General features: G+C 46.5%; 2 protein-coding genes across 5 annotated transcripts in view; both read right to left on the bottom strand.

Moving 5' to 3' along the window:
* Positions 1 to 20,454, bottom strand: part of LOC138190089 (uncharacterized) — a 104,585-nt gene that overhangs the window by 11,002 nt on the left and 73,129 nt on the right. The window contains exon 1 of one of the 4 annotated variants that reach the window (XM_069132605.1): positions 4,898 to 4,917. The exons of the other annotated variants lie outside the window; for them this stretch is intronic. The gene's annotated coding sequence lies outside the window, so the exon portion shown is untranslated. Of the gene's footprint in view, positions 1 to 4,897; positions 4,918 to 20,454 lie in introns of those variants that run through there. 4 annotated transcript variants of the gene reach the window in all.
* LOC138190055 (ankyrin repeat domain-containing protein SOWAHC-like) overlaps positions 12,292 to 20,454 on the bottom strand; it is an 89,634-nt gene continuing 81,471 nt past the window's right edge. Inside the window, exon 8 of the mRNA XM_069132551.1 lies at positions 12,292 to 12,305. Coding sequence (XP_068988652.1) covers positions 12,300 to 12,305 — 6 coding nt within the window. The 3' untranslated portion in view covers positions 12,292 to 12,299. The remainder of the gene's footprint in view (positions 12,306 to 20,454) is intronic.

The raw sequence follows: 20,454 nt of genomic DNA, 5'->3' as shown, positions 1-20,454 counted from the left end.
TTCGAGAATCGCAGCAGATCCCTATGGATATTGAAGTTAGTCGACGATTTTGTATCGTCTCACTATCTTAATGATGGCTATATTGCAAAATCTAGTAACGGAGTCGTTGAGACGGAGTGATATATATGTATAGTTGGATAAATCGAGTCATGAAAGAAAAATAAGTACAAGTAGTGTGATTGGTGCTGCAACGTTATTACGGCTAGAATCACGGACAGAAAATAACCGTGACACTTTCAGCTTTATAGTCTTATAGTTATTGGAACGCAAAGATTATTATAAAAGAGGGGCTTAATCACAATTTGGATAAAGGAAAACATGTCACGCGGACGAGGTACAGGTTGAAAGAATTTTTCGTCGGTGGAAGAAAGATCGATCGCGTCAGTCGTGGCGGGGATAAAAATTGCGCGACCTTGAAATATCGTATGCAAAGTGCAAACTCGCGACGGTGTCTCGGTGAACCGGTACTCACGAAAGCGAGCTACGAGCACGTACCGGCCGTTCACGATATACGCTTCGATAAGTGCGACAAATTGCGCGTAATTGTGTGCGTGCACCGGTCATTATCCGGTGGAAGTGAAAACGCGGACGATCCGTAAGAGTTGCGTAGACGATGCAACGGATCTCTGTACGCACAGCCTCTCTCATAACTTCGAAACAAGATTTAAATTGTCATCGTCCAATTTCGCGTCGTTTAAATTTCCAAGATTTTCCACTAAAATAGAGCTGCGACTAATATCCAGCAACGATTTCAGACTATTTGAAAAACCCGTATAAACCATTCTGCGCCCATACAGAGTCAGCAGTTAAAATAAACTGCGAAAACTTCGTTCGAACCATTCGATAAAGCGAACACCAGTTGCAACGTCGACAACGCGAGGAGCGATGTTTTCAAGTTACAAGCTGAACGAGACGACTAAAAAATTGAATCGACTCCCGAACGCGCCACCATAAACAGCCTCCCTGTATATACACTATATCTCTCTCAATATCGCATTCCGCAATAAACGCAATGACAAATGCGTCGAAACCGCGATCATAGGCGAACGCCGTTTTCGAGGCGAGAGCTGCAACCCTCGGGGGTGCAGAGGTTTTCGAAAGGGGTCGAAGCCAGCTGGACGAGAGAGAAAAAGAGAGAGGCAGAGAGTTATTCGGTGGGCGCCGGCTCTAATTTATTTCACTTTAAAGTCCCCGCGTATAGGTGGGCGAAAGGCAGCGCGTTACAACGACGCCAGGAATAGAAAATGGCACGTATGGGGTAACTCGTTGGAGTCACCCTTTTTCCCCGACTCCAATAGCGTGCGACACGTGTGTCCTCGCGACAAGTGGCACGACACCCTCTGCCTTCACGCATGCTCACTCTCTCACCCTTTTCTATTTCGTTCATTCGCGTATACGCGCACCGTGGCTCACCCTTCCTTCTCCTCTTTATACTTTCGACGATATTTTAAAGTAGCATTGTCCCGACACGCGGAGTCACCGAGCCTCGAGACAATATCGCGTCGTCACCAGGCCCGTTTTCTCCCCCACGATCTCCACCTTCGCTTTCCAACCCTCTCGTCTTGTCTCGGTTACTCCAAAAGATTTCTTTTCGCGTTCCTGGACTCGTGTGTCTGCGCGTCCTCTTGCGCTAGGCAGAGTGTCGCCGTCCTTTTTCAGCGACAATCTTCGGGAACGGGACAGCTGCCGGCCACCAATATCACGCACGCGTATATCACCGTTGAGGATTTTCAATTTTAATATTTTCCTACATCGAGCCGCCTTTACGAGCAGCTAAATCATAACGGCCCGCCCTTGACGGCCGAGATTCCGACATTTTGTATTTCGACACCCTCGAATATTGGTTCCTATAACGCGGATCCCACCTTTTTTCTTCGCCTTTCTGTTCTCGCCGGCTGGTAGTCTCTCAGGTAGCCCCATTTTCCAGTCCTCGACTTCTTGGCTTTCCTGAGTTAATTTGTAGGGAAAATGTTACACGGTCGCAAACATCGACGGATGATTTTTTAAAGATCCCTTCACGGACTTCAGACAGTAGTGACTGAGTTAACATGATTGCGGTGTAGAGCTGGATAAATCGGCAACCGATGCAACAATGCTTTATCAATTGGAAGGTTTTCATACTTTTATTAATAAAATTCGGTATAGATTTACTACTAAATAATCCCCGAGACCACAAGATTCATCAACAACACTCAAAGAAGTATACGCATTTTTATCTAGTGTTCAAGATTACTAAAAATAGAAAAAAGATTCGCGTACATTTGGATGATCAAACCTAGTCACTCACGACGACATTCATCATTAAGATTTCTCTGCGTCAGCTTTTATTAACAAAAGTAGTCTACTCCTCTATATGATCTTCGATCTCGGGGTTCTACAGGATGCGTTCGAAATGGGTCACCCGGTGTACGCGACAGATTCCGCCGGTGTCTCGAAGGTCTACCAGTGGGATCGCCATTGTCGTTGTCTGTCGTACGCCTGCAAGGATGCAGGCGCCACACGGGCGGCTTACGGTCCCCGTGGGGAACGGGCACCGTTTTTTGCGGGGATTAAATGCGAGCCGATGCCGCGATAAGCCGTAGAAAACTGCGCTGGAAGCGGTACCGGTGACAGATTACGCTCGTGACTCCGATCCGCCGTGCGCCACGTAAGATCACCGGTAACGTCTAACGTTCGACGTTCGGTCAATCGCGAGAAGAAATGTCTCCACGAATTTCGCCACCAGATAAGATACTGTGCCAAAAGATGATCAGTTGAGGAAGAAATTAAATTGGTCGTTACAACGAGTTTGATCTATTAAAAAGTTTCTGTGTTCTTTGATGCAGGAGGGTTAGAAGTTACTTTTTGCAGAGATTTGGAACGAATTGATATATGCAAATGTCAGACTTTTGATCTTTGAATTATTAATTGTAATACGAAGTCATTGGAACATAAATCTAAGAAACGTAGGATTACTTCAGAGTTTAGACGATGAGTGTTTAAGTCTCCAAACAGAGAAGTTTTGGTGTCTTTGTTTCGAATAGACACCTTCGAAGTTTATTAAAATTTCACTTCATTTACTTTCATCCGAACCAAAGTTCCTCGTAGCAATCACTCTGCTCCAATCTCTCTAAGAGAAATAGAAAATTCCTGTTACACTAGGACGACGAAGAAGCACAGTTGCTTTGATTCGAAACAGTTAGAGCGGAAGATGGGTAGGATATTACACAGCGCGAAATCGCGACGAGAAGGATACGCGACTTAAGAGTGCAGGGAGGCTGCCGGAGAGACTCGTCGTCGGTTCCCCACGGTTTTCCCTCTTTTTCATTTGCCAGAGCATTAAGCGGGCGAGGCGGCCGCTGGGATAAGCCGCAGAAAACTACGGCGAGAGTGGTGGCTGTGACAGATTACGCCGTGCGACACGATTCACCGTCTGCCGCTAAAGCCGCTGCTGGAAGGAAAAAAGAGCTAGCCGGATAGAGAATGGATCCATTCCGGAGTGGATTAGCCTGGGCCGACGTTGTTGGTACCTACACGAATACACGCGTATTTATTAAATCGAGCACTAATCCTTGAAAACAGAGATTCTGGCGTACTTCGACGGACACGGCTGGTATTTTAAAAGAATCGAACCTACTTTCCAAGGATTCTCCCTCCCTGTTTCTCCCGTTCTCGCTATTGAGAGGTCCGCAGGAAAATTAATACAGGTTACAAAGTCTTTGATTTCTTTCAAATTCTATTACAAAAGCCTATATCGTATCCAGCATTTTTCTATCCGTGCTATCAATTATCCGTACGATACTATCTGTGGACTTAAAATAATTTCTTTAATTTGCAAGCTCTAAGGAATTCTGTAAAATTTCGAAACGAGAAACACGGGTCTCGATGACGGGAAAATAAACGAGCGTATCAAGTAACGAGCAGGCGGATACGCGAACGTGCTACGGAACTTCGAAAGATTCATTGTCGAACGAATATGATCGCGATTAGATGCGATCTGCAACCATTACGCCGCTAATCGGCTTAATTGAGGCTCTTCGTGAAGAGGGAGGGGAGAGAGGGAACGGGAAGAACCTTGTGCAGCACGTAACCGTTTCCTTGCGATAAACCTGTAAAATATTCTAGCCGATTTAAAGGCTTCCATTACCTCTAAATTGAATTTCGATGAATTTCATTACATCTTTTTCGCTGTACATAGTTGTTACATATTTCTATCTTCATCGGTCTGTTTAACTAGAACGTGTGCGGTAGTTCAGCGGTGTTTGTCGCGAGCCGCTAACGAGCAACCTTCTCTCCTCTTTATCGTTCTTTCTCTCGTTTTCTCCGTGGGTTCGTCTCTTTTCTGCCCTCCTTCTTTGCCCCGCGAAGGGCGCTCCACCTTATATAAGTCTTATAAAGAGCAAAGCGGCGGACCACACACATCCGATCCTATCTGCAGTCTTCTCTCTGTGCGCTGCGCCTACCTTTCCCTCTCTTTCCTTCCTTTCTGCCACGGGGACAAACTCTGCGCCTTTCTGCCGGCACGAAGAGACACGCGGCGCTCGCAACCCGCTTAAATGCGCGTCCTACGCTCCTTTCGCACGCCGGCCACTTACAGATCACGGTAGATTCCAGAGCGATACTCTGCTCGCGATTTATTCTCAGCCAGCCTTGCCTCGCTTTTCTCTTTATCGATCTCGTTCTTTTTACCTCCCCGTTCGTCGTTATTATTTGCGCCACGCGCTGCTCGAGACACTCGCGGCAGGTGGTGAGAGACGTGGATGGATTTAGATTGCGGAAGGTTATGGAGAAAGTTTATTACTTTTCCTTTGACGTTTTCCATCGTGCACTGATCCTTGTTACGTGTTTTAGCGATTAGATTTTGGTATGTGGAATGTTCGCAACGAATTAAAATCGAAAAGTCGATAGTAAGACTTACCCCGTTCTGTGGATCGCAGATTGGCAGAGTATCCGGAAATAGGAGAAGACAAGATTAGAAGCGATCATCAAAGGTGCAGATGCGATAACACTTAAAATATTTGCTGAGTTGTAGGTATATAAGTGTCGAATAGCATTCTATAGATCGTAAGTTTATTCGCGATGACACCGTATGATACTAAAAAATCCATACGGACTCCTTATACGCCCACCTTTGCATAATATACCTTAAAAAAAGATATACTGCCGGGGAGCCTTTATGATCTGATCTAAGCATGTGACGCGATGAAACGGGCGAGAAGGACATTGTACGAATTTTAAATGAACTCTGAAGCTTAGAGATGAACCGCATTAGGGACAAAATTTATATCAAACCTTTGCGTCATTTATTTCAACAGAAACGTCAAATCTAAGACACCCATCAGAATTTTTATATAGAATTTTTCTTCGCTTAGAAAATTAAGATCGCAAGCCACGTTTCGTTACCGAACTCACCGAAGTCTCATTGACGCTCTTGATATAATCCTTGTAGGTACCAGCGATCAGCTTCACGATGTTCTCGTCGCCGTGTTTGGCCGCCCAGTGCAACGCCGTCTGCAACATCATCAACAACATGAGATAATAGATCGTACAATCTACTCATACTGTGAAATAAAATAACTCTGCGCACGGATTATGCTTGCAGAGAAACGAGACAAAACGATTAGGAAAAGCAGAGACGGCGGAGAAGGAGGATGAACGTAAAATGGGGTGAACGTAAAAATACGCCAACGACGGAAATTTACGGGCCACGTCGCGAATATTTCGGAAAAATCGCGACGGTGGCCCGGTTGTAGACACGACGCGACCAGCTGTAGCGTATTTTCAGCCCGCGGGGCCCCGGTGAAATATTCGCGAATTAAGCAACGGCTCCCGGCCACGTCGACCGGAACGAGCTGGATGAATGGCGACGTCGGACAGCACTCGAGAGTAGAATGAGGTGGAGCACTTCGAGGGCAGTCGATCACCGGGCGCGAGCTCACGAGAGAGGGAAGGACACGGTGCGACGAAACTCGACTCACGAAGACCCGAACATCTCTAGAATCGTCGTCCGAGCTCGAATTACTCCGCGTGGACGTCGAGGCGAAAAAATTCTCCACCGGAACTGGCACGGATCGCTGGATTCTTGGCTGCGATTCAGATCGACGATATGGCTCGGTGGAAAATTTAAAGGACGTCAATCGATGGATCTTTTACATGTGACCGCTCTTGCACAATAATTTACTGTTATTTGTCATTTTCTTGCGAATAAAACGAACTTATGGAACTAACTCGTTTATTTCTTGAGAACTGAGTATTAACCGTGTACTTATGTAATAAAATTATGACATTGTCGACAAGTGGAGTCGATCAATTTGACTTGTGAGAGGCTCGCTCATTTACGAACCGCAGCATATGTGAAACGAGACGGAGAGATGGCGAACCGCGAAGCGATCAGCGACATTGTCTTTCAATTAACTAGAAAGAGGATCATCCCGTATGAACGGTCAGAGAATTTACAGGGATGGAATTCAGGGCCGAAACAAGAAGTCGAGGGAACGTTTTTCGCAAATTTTGTTTAAATCGTCCGTTTACGCTATGAGTGACACGCTGGACAAAAAGCGAGAGAGTTAGAAATAACCCGCGAGTAAAATGTAAAGAGCGCGTTTTTAAATCCAAAACAGCACGCGTCTACGAGCGGTTGAAGCGAACGCGGTCTCGTTTAAGCGTTGAGTTATATCCGGGCTGGCTTGCTTTGACATCGAGCCGTTCAAATGCCCTGCTATTTCCATATAGCGGGTTATTCCGACCAGCGGATTATTTCGAGCATATACGTTATTATTCTTTGCAAGTTAGCCGTGACGGCTCGTAAATTTAATGGCCGCGGGCAGGTCTCGCAAAAACGCGCAGACACGCGCGCGCCATTCGTCCGACCGCGCTTAAATGTCGCTGTCGCGTGGTACCTCGCGGTATCACGACGATCGCATGGCCCTATCGATGGTCACTAAGCATTTAGCGTTTCCGTAAAACGTGTACGGAAGATAACAAAGCTATTTCACAAATAATTAGACTGCAGTGTTTCCAGCGATTTTCACATAAAAATATCCGTATAATCGATGACGCCATTCGCCTTTAAAAAAGATTGACCACGAATGAAAACACGAAGGCTTTGAAAGCACCTCCTGCAGATATCACCGATTGACCAGTGATATAGTACTGATCCTGAGTAGTGCATTACTAGATTCTGGTGCTTGTACTACTGAGAGCTTAGTACTGATCAATAGTCAGTAATGAATTACAGCTGGTGAATTACTGAGACTAGTTAGTGCTGGAACTAATAGTGGGTCCAAATAATTATTGGAAAAATACTCACAATCGGTGGTATTGTGCGCTTCTTCGGAATTATATTTTTTAACAGATTCCAGCAGTTTTTTCTGTAAGGGATATAATAAATTTGAAATAAAGGGAGGAAGAGAAGAAGCAAAAAGGAAAAATGAAGGAAAAAGAGAAAAAGAAACAAGATGTCCGTTGGCAAAACAACCAGGAAGAACCAGGATTATTCCGCACGGTCCAACGTAGGGTGGCTGGTTCGCTAAGAGAGAAATATACGATCCGCGTCGGGGATATAAGCAAGCGTTCGCGGTGCTCCCAGGGACATGTATTTTAATTCCGTCAAGTCCGCGTCCCGGGGGTAGATTAAAAATAGTGTCCGGGTCTCCAGATTCGCACACTGCCGTCATAGAAAGCCGGACGTCCACCTGATCCACACGGAGAGAGCCACTACCGCGGCTGGACCGTCTGCACCGGTACCAGAGACAACTTGCAGGCCACCTCATTAGCGGCGGAAAAACTCATCCTAACGAGGCTACGTACCTAATGACGAGAACCACGCGCGCGCTCTTTCGTGTATGCCTATTTACCCGATGTGGCTGTGTGTGTGGTTTTACGTGGCCACCGTTGCGCTGCCACGACCAACGTCACCCTATGCTCTACGTCTGTTCGTGAAAGCGTGTGGGTGACCGCGTCGTCCGTGCAGCCACGTGTGGGGTGCACCTTGTGCGCCCACTAGCCCTATATGCGCTGACTCCACGGCAAATTAACGAGCAACGCACCGAGAGGATATACGACCTCCTGCTTGATATTAGAGGCACGTGGCGCCAATACCGTTGCTCAGCCAGCGACCGCGAGGACCAAGAACTCCCTGATCGAAATCGAAATCGTAGCAGCACGATAAACGCGGCTGCTCAGTATGGTGGATATCGGAGAGCAATCTTTGCTTTGGTTCGTTAAATCGTGAATTGATTTAGGAAGGATACCACTGTGTAATTTAAATGATCTCGAAGTTTTCAAGTTCAAGGAGGAGGGAAGCGAACCTGCTTTGTTAATTCGCTGTTGTTATTTTATGAGTTATTGAATCTTGTTATCGAAATGTATAAGGTATTTGTACCTTGTACTCGCGGTGAGAGAAAAATACTAAGAGTTTTCTAAAATTATGCTTTCATCGATATATTGTCAAATGCAATTCCGAGGATCAGCTAACAGTAACCGGTGTAAATAAAACGAAGATAAGAATTATTAACACTTCGTAATAGTTATCTCTTCTGTTCTCTTTCACTGAATATCGTATAACCCAGTAACAACAGGAAAACCAAAATATCGGCATCCCCTTAACGTAACAAACTCAACCACCCTGTGAACAACGCACGACATCGCCTACAGCGACAGAGATTCGAGGAAGACGGCACAATGAATCTCGTTTACACGGAGTATAAAGGAGCGTGTGGAGTGCTAATCAAGATTAGGATCGCAAACCAGACGACAGACGAGCGTGATCAGCGGTGGAGAAGCGAGAACGCGAGGACCAGCGGCGAACACGGTACCGCCTAATACGGTCCGGCGCGAAAGATGCAAGAATCCGGGAGAAATTACACGGCCGGGGAAACAAAATGAATTTTTACGGTAGCCCCGCAGCTCTCGGCCGTGAGAGAGGGGCCATCAGCGTGCGTTTCTCTACGAGCGCGTATATACCGCGTCGGCCGTCTACTTGCAGCCTGCTAACGAAGTTTTATGAAGCGCGATAGCGCCATACCTACGCCGTCTCGTGGACTTTGGCGCTCCTTAATTTGTGAATGCTACGCGCACACACTGTGTCGGCTGCCGCGAAAGAATGGTATGTCGGCCGACAACGTGATATATCTTCGGTCCTCTGCCCTGGACCTTCGTTGACCACCGCGCGCCATACCTATATACACGGTAGCCGTCGTCTTCGCGCTCTTTACCGGCGATTCCTGACTTGGAAATCCCTTGGCCGGCTGCCTTCGTCATGCGTGAGAACGTTCACCGTCGATCCTGACCCTCTCTTCTAGGTCTGGCAAGCGATTTGCGCTCCCCTTTGTTCCATCATCTTCCGCCAGCTCGTGCCACGTTTTTGCCTTATGTAGCTTTGTTTGCCGGATTAATGATGGGATTAATGCGTTGTTAATTGTAGGGGACGTTTCGTATGTCGTTTCGGTAGACTGAGTGTTTAGGGTCAGTTGTTAGAGATGGGAATAGTCTCCAGATTGAATCACGATGATGGGAGAAGCTCGTCAATGGCCATTAGTGGTAGATCGATTTTGAACATAGTATACAGTAGTTAATATCAAGTGAATTTGAACTTGTGCATCTGACACGTGATACCAGCCAGCGTCTTGACTCCTCTGATCTTTGCAAAAGCATTCTGATCGGACGTTCGATTCGCAAGAGTCCAAACACCGTCTCGACGAATAGTTCCGGACATCCTTTGTCGATATCATAATCAAATCTCCGTCTGGATTAATTAGTACATCCCGGCGGTTTCCGCTGGCTGACCGGTTGCACCGGTAGCGGCACGACAGAGTCGCCGGTTTTCGTGGGTCCCTGGTGTACCCACGGTCGATGTGTGTACACCACATGTGCACGAAAACTATGTAGCCGTGGGTATATAGTTGTCTCCTCGTGGGTACTGATTAAGCTAACCGGAGACTGCGGACGCTCGAAGGCACGGCGAGCGGCACGGAGAAGGCCTGTGCAGCAGCAGCAGCAGCAGCAGCAACAACGGCAGCCAGCTACCGCGGGCTCTGATGTATGCGAGCGATACAGATATCTCCGGGAAGGAATTTGCGTTGAATTAGCGTATAATCGGCGGGCCGATCTGCTCATACGGAATCCCGCGGCCCCGCTTACACGTGTCCCGAGAGCTGTATTCTCTGCGCGAACACAATATTTAGTGGCCGTCTCCTCAGCGTGGCCCTTTCCTCCCTTTTGCTCCCGTGGGACTCTGTCGCTGCCTGGTATGCGGACTCTCCTTAAAATCCGCGCTCGATCCCGGCCCAAATTTTTGCCTCCGTCGCGCCTCGTTCCCGCGACCTTCTCCAAGTCCGGCTACGTCAATTCGTGGCGCGTTGATTAAACCGCTACAATCGCCGCGATCGAAGACTTCCATATCAAGATGATACTCGAAAGCCCAAATTCTTCGCTCGCGACAGTCGATGGCGAAACTTCGCAACAGGTGAAAGATGTCGTAGTTATAAGAAAAAGAGCGTTTTAGTTTGTGGTTTCTGAACATTTGTGTAATTAGATTGGAAAAAGAATATCCCCATCCAAATCTATTCATCAAAGATACATCTATAATATTTGTTCATAGATAATTTTATTGCGCTTCGTGTAAGATCACGAGGATCCATACGAAGTTACCGAGAGAACAGTTCGACGACATAAATCCCGTCCATAAAAGGAATTATCAAAATGCAAAAATATCTGCATATCTGAAGCAACATCGCTTAGGACAACCGTTTCTGCGAACATCTTCGACTACCTTCCAAGATCTTTCAGAGAAATATCGGGCACGTATCAGGATACATAACGCATATAGTAGATCGCGACCGATCAAGATACAAATTGACGAAGTACAAGAGGGATCTGAGCTGCGGTTTAACAGGCTTTGCCGCGAATAATCGGCTCGCAGAGATGTCTTTGTTTCCCCGGAATCGGGCAGGGTAAACAGATTCCGGCGAAGCGAGGACGGTTCTTAACTGCGGCGTTCATCTCGACATCGAGATTCGAGCGGGGGCAGGAAGCCGGTTCGGCGACCGAACCTCTCCTCGAACTCGTGGCCGCTCGCGGTGGGTCGTCCCGATCCTGGCGGCGATTCGATCTCTCGAAAGTCGATTCCGGGAAATCGAGGGAGACGTCGGGCGCGTGTCTTCCGATGGGAAGGTGGAGGAAGGAACGGAGTCGCCGGCGGATAAGGAAGGAAGAAAGAAGGAAAGGAGAGGAGAGGTAACGAGCCTCCGGTCACGTGTACGGCGTCGGGCGTCGAGATGTCAGATCTATCGGCGCGTGCTCGATGGCGCGTGTCCTCGCCTGTTGATCAGCCTCGTTGCGTCCATGCCCGCCGTGTATCGGCTAGAGCTTCGATCGGATCTATTAGTCACGAATTCCCCTTTCTACGACGGAACTCGCCGCATTGACGCCAGTGTCGAAGCTGTCTGAATCGACTGATCGCGGATGAGAAGCGCGGACAATAGACACAGATCTATTCCTATACCTCGACGACAGGGTTGTATGATATCACAGGCTGAGACAGTGTCAACAGGCTATTTAATTGTTAAAAGAGATTCGTTGTATTCTTTAGGCGATTAAGACGTATCGTAGCAAAGAGCAAAGTTAATTTAGTTAACTGTAGCGAAAGCAATTAAGAAATAATGCGATATAAGGAATATTGTAATTAATTTTTTTACTAGTCTAAGGATCACGAGCATAAAACAACTGGATCGTATAAGCCGTAGCGAAAAGAGCACCGACACGATTAATCGGCGCTGTATATTTGGCGAGATTGAAGAAAAACGGACTGGGGGACGATATTTCTTCCTCGCACCGAGGTACTCGTTACACGGACGAGTACGGGTGTTGTTGCGTCGCGGTCCTCTCGTGGCTGTTGTTCGCTCGGTGAATGCGGGGGAAACGTCCGGGTAAGAGTGTTTTATTTCCTGCAATTGCGTCAAGGAGGTGTGTTGCCGGCAGTCCCGTAAAAAGAAGAACAAACGCCGCGTGGCGTGCCACTAGGAACTTTCGCGGCCCGCGCCAAGGATATACAGGATGCAGGAGGTGTCATTAGCATAGCGCGGAAGAGCCGTGCTTTATGATTTATTCGGCCCCTTCTTGTTAGACCGTTCTTTTCACTCGTAATTCCAGCTGCACGCCAAGTAAACACGACCCAGGTCACAATCCGTAGCTATGTAGATTCATGGAGCAGATGCAGAAAAAAGGAAATTCACTTTTGTCCGTTCATATATCTGAGAAATCTCTGCGTTTCGCTCGTATCTGGATATATTCTGACGAGCTAAGGTGATATTTAACGCCGTTTAGCTCTAGGTGTTTACGCTGCTGTCCGATTCAATCGATATCTTGCATGCATACGAATGATTAATAACTCTGAAACTAATATTCGTTATCAAAAGCATTCGCAATGGCAGCGATCTCGGCTTCGGTTCAAACGACGAACAATAGGAGGCAATGTAACCAATCTAAATGCGTTGTAGACAAATATAGTTTAAGATACATACATTTTTACGAAGATCGAATAACGTTCATCTATTATGATCGATATAGCTATTGTATTGTAACCAATAAAAGAAATCGTATATAAAGATTATCAAGGAATTTTTTACATATATATCAATAGATATTCATGAAAATGATCATACATCATTCCTTATGACTTGGTTACCAATTAAAAGATATTAGAACAATCTGTAGCAACGATTCGAACGTAACTAGATACATATTTTGAAATGTTTTCAACAACATCCGCAACAGCTCCTGGCAAACCGTTCACCTCGGACCGAAGGAACGATACGCACTGATTGCTGAAAATGGGACACTCGATTGTTCAACAGCTCCCGCTGGCCACTCCGGACCAATACCAGCGTTCTCTTTTACATCGCGATCACAATGTTATCCAGCGCCATCGAGCCTGCAATTTCAATCCGTCGGCGCGATTGAAACACTGCTTCCTAGATCAAGGAAATAATAAGAGCCGTACAACGCCGGATCGTGCAAACGAGGTGTAACCGAAATCACTTGAGGCATCCGCTCAAACGAGCTGTGACTGCACTACGAGATTTTTATCCCGCTCCCGACTCTTTAATTCCCCCATCGATCGCCGGTCGAGATAGCGCGATACTGCTTCTTGCTATTATTCTCGCTATAATATTCAATCCTAAGAACAACGCACTTAGCCTAGTTTGAATGATTTATCCATCGATCCTGGCGTCCGAATTTCGCTTTATTTTAACGATTATGCTGGAAGCATCAACGTTTTAAAGAATGAAAAAGAATTGCAAAGTTCTTAATCCAGTTATACATATCACAGTTCCAGAGGAATAATTGCAAAATATCCAAGTTCATTTTGTAATTTCTCAGTATTGTTCACAGTCCTCCCAAGGAATAAACGATCATCTTCTGGAAATTCGGGAAGGGAAAGTTATATCATTGTGAAAAATATCAGAAAAAGCTGTCGAGTAAGTCTTAACTAATTGGTAGAGGAAACTGACTCGACCACTGACCAAAAAAAGCTATCAACATCCGTTACGCAATTAAGCAAGCGTATAAGGAGAAGCACAATTGCAGGTAGAAATCGTTGCTTGGCAGTGTCCTCGGTGTGTCACAGGTGGCTTCTTTGAGCCGCGACGCGACAAGGTATCGCCATCAGCCACGTCCATTAACTTGAAAACGTTGACTCGCTTCGACGAGCATCGACCGGCAACGATTTCGCCAAATGGATGACTAGAGAGCAAATATGGAAATTGTAGAGTGTCTTACACGTGCAACCGTGGGAGACCGGAAGTCCAGGATCGGTACTGTTTGTCGCAGGAAGATGCTCGCTGTTCTGGATACTGGCTGACCTATTTGCGGTGTCAGGAACAACCTGTTTCTAGGCCTTTATCTACCATCTACTATATTCCTAACTGATAAATATTAAGGATGCAAGTAGCGATCTATTGAAATGTGACATCCATTTCGAATCATTCCGCCTGTATGAGGTAGGAGGAGAATAGCAGGCTTAAAATTCAGAACTTTTTTAACAAGATCGATTCGCATGATATTCTCTATTTAAACTATTATCTATTCTTTAAACCAGAGCTATAAAATTAAATCCAAACATATATTACGATTCCAGTAAACGAAAACATAGGTAACTAACTATTAGCCTTATCACTGACATTAAAAACCATCGATTACACCAGGGCTTGTTGTTAATCTCCAATCGAGTTTCACAGGAAATAGAGCCTGATAGTCTGGCAACGAGCCGAGATTCTTCTAGGACAAGTATCGATATCCGCAGCGAATCCTGGTGTCTAGTGGTTTGCTGGATAACGTGGCGCGTACCTGGCGGAGGTACGATCGCCGCGTACGTCCTCTTCGAGCGGAGTTTAAACGATTAACGCGAGCGGTTTGCCGCGAATAATCGATGTCCTCGATGTCCTCGGGCGTACGGCAAAGTTCTCGGATCCAGCGCGGTATTTCACAGGGGATTACGCGGCTTACGTTTTCGTTCGATCGGCCACCGCTCCACCTCTTTCGCTGTCAGGAATTATCGGCCGCGTGCTGATTATATTTCCCTTCAGTCCCATCGTTTCCCTTCGTTTCCCTCGTTAATTCCCTCGGTAGAGAAATTCTTTTTCTTCCACTGTTTTGTGTTCCGTGTAAACGTACGACGTCGTTGTTATTGCGTCGAAGTTCAATGAATCTATTTTTGATCGGTTTTTTTATCAGGTCTGGGAAATATAGTTGGGTTTTTTCAAACGAATCGCTTTGTACTTTCATCGACCACGCGTCTGCTGGATGACAGATAACCGGCCGCGATCAGATCGAATATCAAGCGACGCGATAGCAGTGGAAATCCTCGATACAGAGTGCTGCACTTGAAAGCGAACCAGTCTCTCTTTAGAATTGTTCTCGATTAGCAAGCTTTCGATAAACGAAGTTGAAATCATCGTATAGGTATAGGTATATCTTCGTGATAGTATTGCCACATTCATGACGGAAGATGCATTAACGATAAGTCGGTGTAAGAGAAATTATTATCGCGCAATTGAACAATATTTATGAACGTACTTGACAACTTCTTTAAGAATAGCGATCGTTGGTCGTTTATCCATAAAGTGGTGAAACAACACCAACATTTAAAAACCAGCTTGAACCTCGAGAACACTGATCGTAGTTGTCTAATTTTGGCCCGATTCTCCTTCGCGTCGAAACGTTTCCTTTAAAGCATCTTAGCTCGTGTTGTCACCAACAGGAATCGTCGACGCTAAGAAAGACGCATCGCGCGACGATCAATCGTCCTTCACGAATTCCTCAGCCGATGCCAAGTAAGGTGGTACGTTATTAATCAAACTCGGAACAACGAAGATGGCGATTTATTCGAAACGTGTAGATTTGGCGAAAATACTTGTTCACGAACGAATGCCAAGCTTGAAAAAGCCGTTGGCTACGGTACTTGAAGAGGAGGTCAACGATCGAGGAAAATCGAACGTTGCTCGATCGCAGATGCGGAATTTCTCTAGTGTCTCGACGAGAGTTTCACGGGGTTGTGGTGCAAGGGTAAGCCGCTTTGCGAACGAGCGGAATCGCGCACAGACGAAGGAGGAAGGGAGTAAGCGATTAGGTAAACCCAGGATTAGTTGGACGGCCGGTGCTCCCTTCGTTTCGGATCGGGTCCTGCCTCCACCTCCGCGACACCACACCTCCTATTGGCCTAGGAGAGTGAGTTCGATTGCCGCCACTAATAATGCTACCCCCGATTTACATGATTGGATTGGCGTGGCGAAACTGAAACTGCCGCCTGCCACCGGCGTCCTATCCTTGTATCGGCATGCAAATGCTGGAAATTAGCTGGATCCTGGACAGAGGATCGAACGACGCGTAGACCTCGTAGAAGAACCGAATTATGCCTGGTGTTCACCCGGGTCCAATGATCTACGACGTCGTTTTCCGTGGAATCGGTAATTTGCCATGTTCGTAAAATGGATATTGAATATGCGATTCGTGACAAGCAAACAAATCAGGGGACCGATCGGGTTTCGTTTAAGAAGTGGATCGAGGTCGTAGTAGTAAATGGGATGAACAAGTCATTTTTTATGGACTCGGCGTAAATACGATCCATTAACATCGTGAAACGGACTTATGGAAATTTTCAATGTTTGCAACATTAACACTCTATCAGCAGAATGATCAATTATTAATTTAAGTATTCAACTAGGAACTTATGCTTCATTCGCGTAAAGTACGATCGGCTCTCTCAGACATATGTTACACTATCCTGACCATGCATCATCCCTGTGAGCAAGCTCCTCCGGCTATCACTTGACGGGCCGATAAAAATGATTTCGCGTGTCCACGGATTCTCGTGCAAAAGCCAGGCCTTTGTTTCGTTCCCGGTGCTCGTATATATTTCTATCTCCCAGTACGCGGCGTGGTCGATGATCTAGAGGCGACGCGATCCCGGAAAAATACACCTGGAGATCCAGCGCGTCGGAATGATATTGAATCGTTCCCTCGTGTCGGACGTCGGGCCAACCACCAATATATTTCATAGACGGATACAACAAAAGGACACGGTTTCCTCGGAGAGGCTTCTCGGAGAGATTAGTATGCTCGTATCTGCATGCCGCAAGATCGTATCTTCCGCGAGCGCGGTCCTTTGTGGGTTTTTGTTTGCGTTGCGTACGTATTTATGTGAGCGTCCTCATCCTCTTTCTTTCCTCCTCCGCCGCCACCATCGCTGTCGTAGCTCTTCCCGTAGTTCTTCTTCTTGTCCTTCTTCTTCATCTTTCTTCGCTGTTTCTTCGTGCCATAACCACGAGGACGCGTCCCTCCTCAGGAACGCTACGAATGATTTGCTTTGTCTTCTTCTCGATTTCTCAGACTGATAAAAAGACGCTTCATTGGAAAATAAGCATATGTGCAAATACGAGTTGGAAAGTAACGAAGTATTAAGGGAATCTTACTGCGATGAAAAATTATAGCCTGAAAATTGGAATTCCAATGCAAAGTCCTAAAAATGGTTGAGAAGTAATTTCAGCGAAGTCGAGCGAAGTAATTCGTTTTATATGGTTGGTGGCGCGATCATAGATCAAGAGACATCGCGGCACAAATTTTAATTGAAAACCGTCCAACGGTGGCAATTAGAAGAAGCCGGCGGCGCCGCAAACGGTGGAATTTAGGGGCAGCAACGGTGCCCGGACATCCGTCGCCTTGGCGCAGCCCTAATCTCTCCTGTGTACCAATTACCTCGTCCATTTTGGCTGCAGTTCATGCAAATTGGATTTCGGTTGCAGAAGGCAGAGAGGAAGAGGGCCCTTACTCGACCACGGAGACAGGGCTTTGTCGTCGTTCAAGCGAACCGTGAGGATAAATGTCGCGCGCGCCCGGAAACAGACCCCTTCAGCCCAAGGATGGTCCAACGATCCCAAAAGATAACGATCAAGCACAATCGGTGTGCACAGTTTTCAGGGAAAGTTAAACCGACGATCGTGCAACGATCCCTCTTGCAACAGGAACGAAGATCGGTATCCTTGTCACTGAAGAGGCAATCTACGACAATGAGGCCGATTCTCGACAATCGGAACCATTTTTCCTGACCAGTCAGCGATCTGTAACCATAGAACCATAAGGAAGACCACCGAAAGAAAGGTAAAATGGCTAGATCGCAACCAAAGAAAGATAAACGTTTCATCGATTGTCTGAAAATCGAAAGCAGAACGATTACAAGATACCGGTCTAATCCAACCGAGGGTACTCGACTCGTACCAGTTTCCTTTTGGATCTATCAAACTTTCCTCCGTGGGTAAGTAAATCGTGTACTTGTTGGTGAATTCGTCTATGGACGAAAGAGAAACGCGTCTAAGTTTTATAATACCTAATCTGGTTGGAAAATGGAAATATCTTTTTCTTTTTTTCGAATGACGACCAAGAGAAATTCCCGACCTTCCAGGTGGACAAACGGAGGAACAAAAGGAAAGAACGTGGCTCGACATTTAGGAGAGTCCAAGGGTGATCGTGGTGCATGGTAATGCGGGTTGCCGCGCTCACCATGGGAAACGTCGATGATCGTTCGTCTTGCTGGGAAAGGAAAAGAACCATTATGTAAAGATGAACTTTTTGTGGCAATCTTTGCGTCAATTAAATTACCGCGATGCGTCCGGGCCCTGAGGTTCGATCGAGCCTACGCGCGGTAAAGTGCATCGTGCGAGTGAGAATCGTTCCCACGAGAAACGTATTAAAAGATATAGGCGCCCTCGCTCGAGAAAAGTAAATTGGTGGCTGTAATGTAACGCGCGCGAGCGCACGCTCGACGAAATAACGCGCAGGTAATTTGTGATCAAAAAATTGCGGAAAATATCCCCACCAGGAAAACTTTACAGATTACAGCGTATATGCACATACCAGATGACTCTTATAAAAGGACCCATTATATCCACGAAGTAGCCGTGAAGTTTAACGTCAGAGAAGTTGCAGGTACATGCTTTTAGCCATGAAATAAAATTCAAGGTAAACCTGTCTGTTTTAACCCTGTGGAGGTCGCAGACTTAAAAATTTCAACATAAGTCATGGTGTCTCTAAGAGATCCAATGCCTTTAATACCGAACTTTAAAACTGTTTCCCTGTAAGATACAGGAAATGTAACTTTATCTGTTTTTTCCCCAATAGCCTTCGCTTTAAGAGAATCTATTACCATGAAATTAAAATGTAAAAAACTTATTTCTATTGACACTAAACTTCTCTGGTTTTCCAGAAACTTTCATAAAAATCCGTCCCCTAAAACATCAAACTTTTAAATTTCCCAAACGAACCACGATCATTCTACGTTAATAAACTTCAGGGGAGGTCGTGGGTCGTTAATATTCTCGAGTCATCGTACAAGATTCGGAAGTGCGAGCCGGGCGGGCAGTAAGTCGCGCGACCGGTGGCTGCATACGAAAGGGAGGTCCGTGAGTCAAAACTCGAAAAGCCAGGAAATCGATTGTATCACCGAGGGTACACTCTCGCCTGGAGGCAATCGGAGACGCGTCGTTTTTAACGAAGAAGCTCCGTGAATCACGTCGGTTGATTAGTAGTCGGTCGCCATACAGTTCCGTGTCGGCCAGCAAGATGACGAGGCTGATGACGCGCGATCGAACACCACGTTCTCTTCTTCTCTGCTCGCAGGAGAGAAGCGCGCGCCGTGAATTCTATTATTTAGACGCGGCCTGACACAGGTGGGCGCAGCAGTCGCATACGCAACCGCGCCGTTTAAACGCAATTACCTTGCTGCCGTGCAGACGTGCGTGAAATATCAATTTTACCCGTCTGCCCGCCGCTTGTCACCCAAGGGAAGAACCGCGCTATGGAGCGGACGTTTCTTGCCGCGAGACCGCAACACCCGGGCGGAAAAACGCTCTAGCCGCGATTTTTCGTGTCTCAGGTAGATTCTTCAGCGTTTACGGGATGGAATAGAAACGTGAAACGATTTGAAGGGAAATTCTTGAGGAATCGACGCAGTTTAAGTTTGAAGAGTGGGTCTCTGGCAATGTTCAATTTATACAAACTATGTGGGAGATATTTGCGGCATCGATTCTAAACATCGAAATTGAGAAAAAGTTCACGTACAGAAATGTCGTTTGATGCTTACTTTTCAAGTTACAAACGATTTTACTTTACGCTAGAAATATGTTTCATGTCAATCGATTCCTGTGTCATTTATCTTGTAGCGAAAATATCAGTCACATATTTTGTGACAGCTTGTATACTTGAAAACATGGAACACAAATGGTTGTGGTTTTTGGGACTTCTCGGTTTCAATAGGGATGACAGCCTTGTCAAAACTCGAGCTTCTTATACGCGTTAGCATAGAGGAGGAGAAGCTATTTCTTAAAACGGAACGCCTATCGATGCTCCATTTTCAAATGTAGACGTTTGTATATCCTCGAACCGATGTAATTGTTCGATATTCTTTATACGCTGCTGAACGTCTACTCGAATATTTACGACTCATAAAACGGCATAAAAAGCATGGCCTACCAACCTACGCAAATCCATTCCGGTACACCTCACCCAACGTAGCCTTGGGCAGTATCCTCACTCACCACGAGCAAAAAGACATCTCGCGTTCATCCGTTTAAATTAATCAAACGCTATCCTCCGGCTTGCATAAGTTGCACGGTAGTCGCGGGTCGTCGAAACGCTAATCTCGTGGTAATTTCCAAGACTACCGGTAAGCTCGAGAGCGTTTAGAATCGACGTGCGTCCAGTAATCGAAGGTCCGGTGAAAGAGGCGGTGGGGTAGGGGAAAAGAAGGAAGATAGGAGGACGGCGGTGCACGCGGAAGAACGCGAAGCGAAGAAGCGTGGCGTGGGGCTATCGAGGGCGTGGGTTAGGGGTTTGTGTGCAACAGCACAGCCGCGGCGAGGGGTCAGCTACAGATTTTTGCGGGCAGCTCGAGCGGCGTTGGGCAGCTGGCGTGCGGTCAGCCGC

Source organism: Bombus flavifrons, chromosome 1 (genome assembly GCF_040668555.2).
Source record: "Bombus flavifrons isolate JBK064 chromosome 1, iyBomFlav1_principal, whole genome shotgun sequence".
In the NCBI taxonomy this organism is placed as follows: domain Eukaryota; kingdom Metazoa; phylum Arthropoda; class Insecta; order Hymenoptera; family Apidae; genus Bombus; species Bombus flavifrons.
Note: the sequence above shows the minus strand (reverse complement) of the source record. Positions and strands in the feature narration are given on the sequence as shown.